The 11,845-nt window shown below is 32.9% G+C and overlaps 2 protein-coding genes and 2 non-coding genes across 4 annotated transcripts; 2 read left to right on the top strand and 2 right to left on the bottom strand.

Annotated features, from left to right (window-relative positions):
• Positions 1–390: 390 nt before the first annotated feature.
• LOC113561501 lies at positions 391–6,254 on the bottom strand. Its single transcript, XM_026968007.1, has 3 exons — positions 4,570–6,254; positions 1,149–1,333; positions 391–710 (listed from the first exon to the last, which is right to left on the bottom strand). The coding sequence occupies exon 3, from the start codon at positions 690–692 to the stop codon at positions 429–431; it is 264 nt and encodes an 87-aa protein (XP_026823808.1). The 5' UTR covers positions 693–710; positions 1,149–1,333; positions 4,570–6,254; the 3' UTR covers positions 391–428.
• A 1,097-nt stretch (positions 6,255–7,351) lies between these two features.
• On the top strand, positions 7,352–7,443 carry Trnay-gua. The gene is given in 2 exon segments: positions 7,352–7,388; positions 7,408–7,443. It is a non-coding gene; the product is annotated as a tRNA-Tyr (tRNA).
• An 864-nt stretch (positions 7,444–8,307) lies between these two features.
• Trnar-ucg lies at positions 8,308–8,380 on the bottom strand. The gene has a single exon. It is a non-coding gene; the product is annotated as a tRNA-Arg (tRNA).
• Positions 8,381–9,827: 1,447 nt separating this feature from the next.
• Positions 9,828–11,713, top strand: LOC105281770 (phosphoglycerate mutase 1). The gene is made up of 3 exons (XM_011343237.3): positions 9,828–10,025; positions 10,419–10,916; positions 10,997–11,713. The coding sequence occupies exons 1-3, from the start codon at positions 9,926–9,928 to the stop codon at positions 11,161–11,163; spliced, it is 765 nt and encodes a 254-aa protein (XP_011341539.1). The 5' UTR covers positions 9,828–9,925; the 3' UTR covers positions 11,164–11,713.
• The last annotated feature ends 132 nt before the right edge of the window (positions 11,714–11,845 follow it).

The following is an 11,845-nucleotide window of genomic DNA, read 5'->3' as shown; positions in this document are numbered from 1 at the left end:
ATTATTTTTCTAACGTACGCATTTAGGAGTTTATTTTTGGAATGATCAAATTAATTTGGTTGTTATTATTTATTAAAATGTTAACAATTATATTTGTAAAGTTTATGACGGAATATTTTTAATAAAAAATTATGTTCTTAACATTGCAAAACGAGAATTGTTGTTTGTTACTATATATTAAAAATTTTCTCTTCAAGGAAGGTAATTTTGTAAGTAAATATACAAAACTTTTCCCGCGCACTACATGCATAAGATGCGCTTTCAAGCTCACATATATTACAGTATTATATACGGTAAAATATTATTATTAAAATATTTATTTATGATATTAATTTTTTGTTATTTATATGAGAAAAATTGCCGATATAAATACAAAAATACCTACTTTAATTCTGAAGTGCGTTGCATATATACCCAAAGGGATGATTTTATTTAATCATACCCTCTACTTGACTGTGATTGTTGGTGTTGTCGCTGGTAGTTTCAGTACTGGCGCCGATGCTGGTGCCATTGCTATTCCCGGTGTTATTGCTGCTATATTGCTGAACGCTACCGCCATTACCAATACTGATTACTCTGTACTGCTGAGACATTGCTGTACCACGAGATGTGACAGCGGCATCGCAGCTATGAACGATGACAACGGCGCGCTTGGTGCCACGTCCGCATTTACTGTCATTGGTCCTCGCCATGCTTGGCACTGCTGACAGCTAAATCGGAAACGAAAAGTAAGATCCTTGTTTCTTTTTCTTCCTTTTCATTTTTTATAACGTGATGATAAGTTTTTGTATGCGTACTTTTCTAGATTTTAAATGCAACATTTTTCCTAAATTACATAAAAGCAGCTATTTTGGAATCTTATCTAATCTAATCTTAATAAATTATTAGTCACATTGTTAACATAACTAACCAGTAAATGTAAATTATTTTCTAGAAAAGACTTAAGTTTTCTCATATAATTAACAGATTTTGTTTCTCTAAGTTTTTACCGTATGTACGTTCTAAGTACAACGTATAATAGCAAATAATGGACCGATGCAGAAGTATAATTTCACATAAATAGTTTTATTAAAAATATTTTATTAAAACTATTTATTAAAAATTATGCATTATTATACATGTATATTATGAAGAGAAGAGAAACCTACCTCCAGTTACAATCAAGTCAAACTGCCCTCCAGTCTTTTCATAAAAATGACTTAAGAACGTATCTAAATAAGCACTAAGAGAATAAACCTTCCACAGCCTGACTTTTCTTCTCAAGTTTTTCACGTTGTCCCATTCGAGAGCGTTCATAAGGAAGTCATCACTTGGGTATAAGTTTCCGTTTCACCTACGGAGCAAGAATAATAGCTCATGAATTGCACAAATTTTTAAACAATTGCATATTATATTAAAAGTTGAAAATTATTTTTTTTCGTAAGAAAATATAGTTTTAAAATACTCCGCAGCGCATATACTTGATGTCTTTTTTACTTTTTTTTGAGAATAGGTTTTACTTTTTTTAGGAATAGTTTTTTATTGTTTAAATATGTATCCAAAATATACAAAAATTAAAAACATTCTAATTTCATTTTTTGTGCATTTCGTGTACGTTCGTGTATGATTTGTGGTATACATGTGACATGTGCGTGCGTATGCATATACGCACCCGTTTTCTGTTTCCTTTGTCCGTAATAAATAATAAAACGTAGGGAAAGAAAAGGTGCAATACATAAGCAGACTTGCAGGGTCGTCACCCCACGAGACAAGAGTTATCAAAGTAAGGGACTCAAGCGGCCAGACAGAATGTCGCCATTGTAATCGTATAAGAGAAAGTGTATACAAGTGTACAGGAACGATACATTTCAACTGTCAATAATTTAAATCGGAAGGCATTAATGCAGTCGATTGTATATAAACGTGTAGAAAGATATGTTATAATTCAATTATGTTACTTTTTCTAGCAATTAAAAATAAAATGATCTCTTATTATGTGTATGTAAAATATTGCAAAATACATTATACTAAATCATACGATTATCCTCCTCACATAAATTTCTTAAGATAAGCTTAATAATAAAAGTAAGATAAATTTTAAAATAAATCATAATATACATGATTAATTAAATTAAATGCATATCCATATATTTAATTACCGCATCAGATTAAACCATACTAAGTTTGATTAATTACATTTTACTAATTCTGTTTTTTATGTATGTACATTACTTTATGTATATTTATATACTATAAAAACATATGATATACTGAATGCATTAACGATATACATTCTCTTCAAGATTTCATTAATTTCTATAAAGTGCATATATCTTATTAAACAAAATTTGGCGGAACGTTTTGCGCGTCACGTTTGGCATGTGTAACAGCCTTACTCTATCTTGAAATGTTATCGATAACGTATGTACATAATATAAATAACGTTAAAAGTTAAAAATATACCTTAACTTGAACTTATGGACAGTGTCAGACGTGACGTCTAAGAGACCATTTTAAGAAAAAAAAAAGTATGCTTTAACAGTTTCGCGATTGAAAAGGTCGACAAAACGGCAGAATGATTCACAGGGTAATATTCTAAAGTTTTCGTTTTATGATCGATTGCATTCCGTAGTAAATTCTGTTGATGACAGATCTACTTATCCGCTTTGATCTTGTGCACGCTTTAATCCCTTTCGCGGATATCGACCTTTGTCATCGTGAGATTTCTTCTACTTCGGCGCTGGCATTATGAATACATCCTTGTGCCCTTCCATTATCCCTTTTGACATCAAATGCTCTGGCATTTAATGCATCCCGCAGCATTTGAAGCTCACTACTACTATCATCATTCGCTGTCGATTCGCTTAGACAACGAACCCTTGGCAGATCAAACGATTATCGACGGAACCAACAATGGCATAATATCGTCCTATCTTGTGATATTGGAGAATAAACCGTTTAATCATGTCCTTGATTTCTCTTACATTGATATTTAATAAAATATCTCGTATAATCTACAATAGTATTGATAGTGTTAAAAAAAAGGACAGAAAAAGAGAGAAGTAAGAAAAGGAAAAAAGAGAAGATGAAAGGAAAATATACATAAAGAATTACTCAATTATTAATGCAATAAGTTAAAATAAAAAAATAATAATATAATATGGAAAGTGCGTATATATGAAATGTTGGCTAGTTGCAAACACAATATATTTCATTATGCACTATGTGAAAAATAATAATGATTTATCAACATCCAAAACGTATTTATGCGTTGTATATGTAATTATTAGATATTTCTCAAAAGTATTATTAAAATTTTTGTAATTTATAAATATAAATGTTTATAAATAATATAAATTTATATATAAACAAAGAATAATTTGTAATTTATAAATAATAATAATAAAATTACTTTATTCGTTTTCTTTTTTACTTTAATCTTTTTGCTCCAGATGCCGACTATAAGTTATCATCCGTGAAATAGTTTGTGAATAAATACTAACATCTATACTAAAAGCTACAATCATTCATTCATGACGTAATGTATATATTAAATATAAATTTAAGTATCAATTTTATGTAAATTTTATTTTATTTTTACGCTCGGAAAGCGTATATCTTTAATAGATTAATAGAAAGTTATATCTTTAATATAATAGACTAAAACAGTAGTAAATATGATTGTTAAAATATATTAGGAAATATATTAGTTAAAGAGTGAGCAGTCTACATTATAGTCTACTCTATAATCGACCGTCACGACCGTAGCAAAAGAGTTAAGAAAGTAAAGTTTATAATAATAAAATAAAACTTGTTCTATACATTTTTTTAAGACTGAATAGTAAGATTGGATGAAGTCGGATTGAAAATTTCTATGCGAACAATATAATAGCTAATCTTCATGTAAAAAAAATAATAAATAAAATTCTTACAAATAACGTTTTACATTCTAGTACGGATCATCTACGTGTCGGAAATATCCTGACTTAAAGCTACAACGGTAAAACAGCTTTGTCGAGAATATCTTATTATTTACATATCTTATTATAAATTTGTCAATAAAACGCATAATTTAGATGACAAATCTTTTTGAAAAATATTAATATCAACAATTAACACAAGCAAACAATATAATTGATAACAGATAAAATACCATTATTATTTTTTAAGTTAAAGATATATTTTTTAAGTGAGAGATATAAGCATTATAAAGATAATCAATCAATCAGAAATAATATTAGTTTTTTAAGTTTTTTAAGTTAAAGAATTAAAGATTATAAAAATAAATGTATATATTATTTTTAAGATGTGACAACGCATTAGTACATTTTCATCAAAGACAATATAAAAATTTCTTTAAATTATTTATCTTTTTTACACAGAGCATAGCACAGTTTAAATATCAATTTGCGACAATTATTTATGCTACTCAATGAAAAGTATAATTTTACTTTAATGAAAAGTATAATTTTTAAAAGTATAATTTTTACTTTAAAAAAAAGTATCGTTGACAATCCTTTATAGCTCTATCAGTTCTTTTTTTTTCCCTTTCATTCAATATCCAATAAAGATCTACATATGCAAACATACTTCTTGCAAATTGATGTCAGTGATCCGGTGATGCCAGTGATCAGTTGCACGGTCTGCATCCGCTGGGACAACTGTCTATGACTGCGTTTTCTTATCGTTTTTCTTCGAGCGAGATTAAACGGCCGGAAGTAGCCGGTGTCTGGTTTGTAGAACAGAACTGTTCCCGGAGCGAAGAAACGAGTAGTCTTAGTTTGGCTCTTCCGTTTCGATAGTTTACGCATCCCTTGTGTACCATTCTCAAAACTTTCAATCCGTTCGCGAAGTCACCTGCTGCACGCACATATACGCGCGCACGCGCCCACACACACGCACATTACGTGTATTTATACGGATAATAATGTAATGTATACACACACACACACACACACACACACACTATGCACCTCGGCTTTCGTTCGTCTCTCGCTCGCCTATCCTTGCCTCTCTTGCCCCTCGCGAAAATCGATTTGCCAACGGCCTGGACGGTAGCAGCTCACGTCGAGCGGTTCCGATTTGCACCCTCTTGTCGACGAGCGCGAACGGGAAGTGACCAGTCGCAGAGTAGCGTTGTTCGACAGCCCCAACACGATCGATTCCCTAATCAACGCCATTACGCGTTCGAGAATCGGGGGAGGCGGTAGGCCGACAGTGATTACCGATCACCATGTTCTCTCGCAAAGTGCAACGTATTCTGGAGTAGTCTTTCCTACCTGTCTTCTCTCTGCGTCGACCACTTGACGTCGCTCATCTTCACGATCACCCCGACCACGACCGTTCACCACCACCATATATGTCTCCAGGGCGGCATTGAGCGGCAGTCGCCCTCCCGAGGCTGCAGTCCGCCGGGTTTTCCCTGCCGCAAGATCGTCACTCACTTATCAGGCATAGATGAGAGACGTGAGATGTCCCTTCCGAATCCGCGCGATTTAATAAGTAGTAATTCGATCGCGCACCCTTTAATTTGCACAATTTCTTCTTCCTCCCTTTGAAAACCCAATCGCACTCTTGTTTCTCGCTCAGAAGCGCTCAAAATTCTTGGCAAAGGGTATTGCGACGAAATCCCCTTCACGTTGCTTCACGTTTTCTTCCGTAAGTTTGTGTTCGATCCCTCGCGAATTCACGCCCTTTTAGCTCCTTTCGCGATCTCTCTCGCAGTCACTCTATGTTCCTATGGCTACACCAGCTCGATCCGTACTCGAGATATGCGACGCGATAACAGACGCATGAATCCACCGCGACCGGCGGCATCAGACTGCTCGAGAGAGCGCCGGATTGCGCGCGGACGCGTTTATCGGTCCTCCGACACCTCCCGCCCTCGGTCCTCTCACAGCGGTCACCCTTATAGCGGTGCACCGGCCATTACAGCTTCACGTTGACGTCGCACCCTCTCTTCTCTGCCCTCCACCGTCGTTGAACACGTCCTCGCCCTCGCCCTCTGCCACTACTGTCGTCCTTGGCTCGCACAGGCGCACCACTCGATGACGTGTCGCGGTTGCGCGTCGTCGCCGGAAAATACTAACCATGCTACTCACGATAGTATCATAGCATCGATGATAGTTATATTGCAATGCCAGAAATAAATAGTAAAATATGCGTTCTGAATTTTCAGGGTTTGAAACCACGTATTGAGTGACTTAAATTGCAGATCTGCGCGCGAGTGATAGTTTATATATTTTAAATAATATAAATAAAGATAATACATAGAATCATTACTCATTTCGTAAGTTTTTTTCCTTTTCAACACTTTCCTGAAAATTGCTATCATATTCGTGTTATATATTATATTTTCTTTTCATCATATCTTCTTTATTAATCATATTTTTGATATGGTATCTTTTATATCTGCTAAAATTAAAAATATTACACATATAAAAAATATGAACATATCAAAACTATGTATTTATTAAATAAATACATAAAATATAATATAAATACAAATAAATGTTACGAACATACATAATTCAGTAGAATTGACGAAAGAAATTATTACTTATTAAAAAAAAATTTATTGTAGTAATTATACGATTTTCTATAAAACACGCGTGCAGCTGTTCACACGCACGCACGCACATATGTATAGAGAGAGAGTGTGTGAAGGAGAGGAAGAATATACATAGAGGAGGCGATGAAAAGGGAGAAGAAGAGTAGAAAGAGGGAAAGAATTTCTCCGTACATATAATATATCCTATATAATATATTATAAATTATTTATTAAATGAAATTACCAGTGTTGACTGCAGAATATATCTACAATATTTAAAATTGCTATCAATGATCATTTTCAAAACTTCTGCTATTTAGAAAGATAATGTAAATACCTACATTTATTACATTTCTTAAAAAGATAATGTAGATGCTTACATAATTAATTACTTCCAGAGCAATAGTAAATAATCTTTTAATAAAAAAATTAATGTCAGGACAATAAAATTCCTTTTTATAAAAAATGTTAGAAATTCGATGGTTCTGTAAAATACTGTATATATGTATAAAATAAATTTGATACTTCTATTCATCAATTATTAATAAATGATATTATCTATGTTTTATAAATATTTAAGATTATATTTAAGTGTTAATATATATCTTGATATACCATATACAAATTAAGATATACTAAATAAAAATAATAAATACTATGAAATCTAATATTATAATAAAATTAATGTTAGATTACTGCTTTTATATTTTAGATCATGCAATTTTAATATTTAGTATTTAATAAAACTTAAAAATTAATATTAAAAATAACATAAATTTAATCTTAGAATATAAACCTTTTATTAGAAGTCCTCACACGACACCTTCGATAGCTCAGTTGGTAGAGCGGTGGACTGTAGTTGGTAATTACGGAGGGACATCCATAGGTCGCTGGTTCAAATCCGGCTCGAAGGAATGTTTTTTTTAATTTCTCTTTACTTTAGTCTTTTTATAATTGGAAAAACATATATCTCTTAAAATATTAATTAATTTTTTAAATGTCACCCAAAAGTGGATTTTAGTGGATTTTATCTTCGTAAAATATATAAAATTAAACAATTGTTATTTAAGTATTGTAATAAACCGAGAAAAAGGTTTGTTAAGTTAAGTTAAGAGTGAGTAGCACACGCAATGCGCGGCTAACGTTCTTAACACATCTCAAATGCATCTTGCCGAATGCATCTTGCATGATGCATCTGACTAATTGCACTGTTACTTGTTTACGCTCGCTGCTAGGTAATACGAGCGCGATTGTGTCTAGAGAATTTCACCTATTTTGTCGAAACGCATTCCGATTTGCTAATCTTTATCAATTAACATCTCTTTAATTATTACGAAAATTGTAAATCAGTATAAGACTTTTCTGTTTAACTGAACTCGCTTTATCTTCACATTGACTAGATTATTACCGAACACCCTATATATATATGCATGCATATATATATGCGTGCATACATATTATAAAATTTTTAAAAGATAAACAAATGATCAAAACCTCATTTTTCTATTTCTATCTTGTCATTTTGTTATAGTATAATACAAGGTACAATACAATTTAAGCGACTGAACAAATAATCTGTGATTTCCCGATATTTGTCTGTTATTTATTAAAAACTGTAATGATTCTACTCTGTGAATCCTGTGTGTGAAAGAAAAAGAAAATCCCTCCTACACACACACATACATACATATATACATATATGTACACAATAAAAAAATACATATATATATAACTTACTTAATTATTTGTGAGTAACCGAGAAAAAAAATGCTTTGCTGCGACCGTGACAGGACTCGAACCTGCAATCTTCGGATCCGAAGTCCGACGCCTTATCCATTAGGCCACACGGTCAGTTACAACGCTTTGTTTCAACTGAATTTATCAGGCACTTTTATTATATTTTCCTATTTTATATTACGCCTAAAATATTAAAATTCATATAATTTTATTAATAAATGTAAATCAATGAAAGTATCTAATATATTTATTATAAATAATTGTAATTAAATATACAACAATCTTAACAATATTAATGTAATTTGTCAGCATTTTTAATTAATAAGATTATTATTAGATAATTATTATTACTAACACTTTAAATAATATATATAGTAATAAATATAACATTATTCACATTTTTATAATAAATTCTATAATAAATATTATTAATAAAAATTTTTTTCCTACACGTACAGGATCTGAAACAATTATTTCTTATTTAAATTCAAAGTTCACAACACTTTATCAATAACAATTGTTGTTTATTTGATTGGTACTAACAATAACAAAAAGTGTCTATCATACTACATCAACACAAAATCCGCTTAACATCATATAAATGCAATATATCAAATTTGACATAAAAAGTAGCTCTTAGATACAGTATATACTGACCACGATTATTTACAGTTTCCATTTTGTATAACAGAATATAAAAATAAAATAATAAATAGTTTACATAGAAGAATATGTACTACGTAAGCTATGAAAACTGTATCTCTACATGTAGCCTTGCACAGAATTTTCAACTTTCCATGGAAGCTTCGTATAGAAACTTCAGACTTACACGGGAGCCTCGCACAGAATAAGTTTCAGGCTTGCACGGAAGTCCCGCACGAAGCATGTAGAGTAAATACAGTTAGGAACGATCAATTCGTTTTGATATATGTATAATAATAATAAAGTCAAAGATTATCTACATGACAATATGATGCTCAAAATAATAATTTCAAACGTCACGTATATGGCATTTACTTTTATGTCATATAGGTACAGTGTAATATATTTATTGCTCAATATATCATACGAACACTTCTTGCAACAAATAAGTGCGTTAGTGCTCACATATACCTCGTATGCACAATCGGAGAGATGAAATAATATAATTTTCACGGGTATGGGCGGTGAAGAAGTCCATTTTCTATATCCTAAGTGTTTTTAATATTTTGTATATAACAGTTAACGATATGTAAATAAATAAATTATTTATATTAGATGCATATTTTGTACTTTCTGTTGCAATAAAAAACGTATAACGTTGCATCATTACTGTACTGCACACCACATTACCAAAATAATGTTGCAAGACTGGCTGCAGTCTAGTTGACGTTGCAAGTGCTTCAAAATATTTTTAATCCTTTTTTTCTTTCAAATAAAAGCTGACGTCGGTAATGTCAATCACGATTGTTTTAGTTACCATCCGATGTGATGGTGCTTTCGCAGTCACTCTTGAATCGACAGAATCTCCGTAATAGTGGTGTGTGTGGAGTGAGAAGTGGAGGGGAGGTCAAGTAAAACAGCTGAGTGAAAGTATCGAGCCACATCGAATTGCGCGCGCCGTGTGCTTTGCTCGCGAGTTTCTTTTTTGTCTGCGGTGTTTGTGACTTCACAGAAAATATGTCGAAATACAGAATTGTAATGGTTCGCCATGGTGAAAGCGAGTGGAATAAGTTGAACCTTTTTTGTGGATGGTACGATGCCAATCTGTCGGACAAGGGTACGTAAATTTCGCGGCCGGTTACGTCCGGAGAATCCGTCGCTCAAGGGCAAAAGGTCGCGTAATCTTGCAAGTGATCTTGTAAACGATCTTGCGTGATCTACTAGTAAAACACACCAGTTTTGAATAACATTGTGACGTAACATGGTCAGATTGTTCCTAAAAATCATACGACTCTGTAGTATGGAAAATGTCACAATTCATAATAGAACATAAATAATAAAATCCCACGTATGTAGAATGATATACATTAAAATTATTTATTGCAAATATCTAAATTTTTTAATTTTTAAAATTACAGTCACATAAATCTTAGATACTACTAGTAATCTAGGACAATTAATATCTGTCAAACATTAAAATTATTAAATATCAATTTCCTATTTCTTACAGGCAAAAGTGAAGCCCTGTCCGCAGGAAAAGCCCTCAAGGACGCGGGCTTTACGTTCGACATAGCACACACGTCGGTACTCACGAGAGCACAGGAAACCCTGAAATCGATCCTAAAGGAAATCGGCCAGGAGGATCTGCCAGTGCAGAAAACATGGCGTTTAAATGAGCGACACTATGGTGGTCTCACTGGTATGAACAAAGCGGAGACGGCTGCCAAGTATGGCGAGGAACAAGTGCAGATCTGGCGGAGATCGTTTGACGTGCCACCTCCACCAATGGAGTCAGACCACAAGTACTACGACACGATAGTGAAGGATCCGCGTTATGCCGATGGACCGAAGCCCGAGGAATTCCCCAAGTTTGAGTCCCTGAAGTTGACTATCGAGAGAACGTTACCTTACTGGAACGAAACGATCATCCCTCAACTGAAAGAGGGCAAGAGGATCATTATAGCTGCCCATGGGAACAGCTTGCGTGGCATAGTGAAACACTTGGATCGTAAGAGATTGCACTATATTGTTAACTTGTGTATTGATGTAAATGTAATAATCTATATCTTGGGTAATTTTTTCGTTTAGAAATGTCCAACGAACAAATCATGGGACTGAATCTGCCAACTGGTATTCCGTTCGTGTACGAATTGGACGAGAACTTCAAGCCCGTCGTCTCTATGAAATTCCTGGGCGACGAAGAAACCGTTAAAGCAGCGATGGCTGCGGTTGCCGCGCAAGGAAAGGCCAAATAAGTGATAACGTGAACATGAAAAGCATCTACGCATCAAAATGCCCCTGCGAAAAACTCGTTGCACGTTTGTTAAAAGTATTTATGACTCGTTAGTTTCATTACCATGATAGAATGTAGCTCAAGGAGGCTCGATAGACGCGTTCCTGCTTGAACAAGCATTCCTCATAACAAATAAAAAATATATCTTATGAAACGTCTATGTAAAAATTAGCAACTCTCATTATTTATCGAATATATGTTTCAATATTATATATACAAGATATGGTCTTCGTATTAATATCGTAAAACTTGTACATATCCCAAACGTACCATAGCGATCACAAATATTGAATAAGTAACAGTAAACTCTATAGCTGTTTTTAAAAAAATTTGCTTCTGAAAATAAATAGTAAGACAGGCCAATATAATTTTGATGCACCGTGTAAAATATTGTATCTAATTTATATATTATATCTCTAAGTTTACGTGAAACTTTCGTTCTATCGAGATGTCATGTAAATGAAATTTGTGTAAATGAAAAAAATTTGAATTATAAATGTGCCAAAAAAAAAGAATTCAGAATTTGATTCGCATATATCTGAGTTCGTTTAATGGAATTCATATCATCAATTGAGAGTCCAGTGTATTCTACAAAAGAATCATGTCAAATCAGAATAAAAAGTATTTGCTGTTAAAGGTCGGTT

The sequence above is a fragment of the Ooceraea biroi genome, chromosome 2 (assembly GCF_003672135.1).
Source record: "Ooceraea biroi isolate clonal line C1 chromosome 2, Obir_v5.4, whole genome shotgun sequence".
NCBI lineage: Eukaryota > Metazoa > Arthropoda > Insecta > Hymenoptera > Formicidae > Ooceraea > Ooceraea biroi.
The sequence above is the reverse complement of the archived record's forward strand: the minus strand, read 5'-3'. Positions and strand labels throughout refer to the sequence as shown.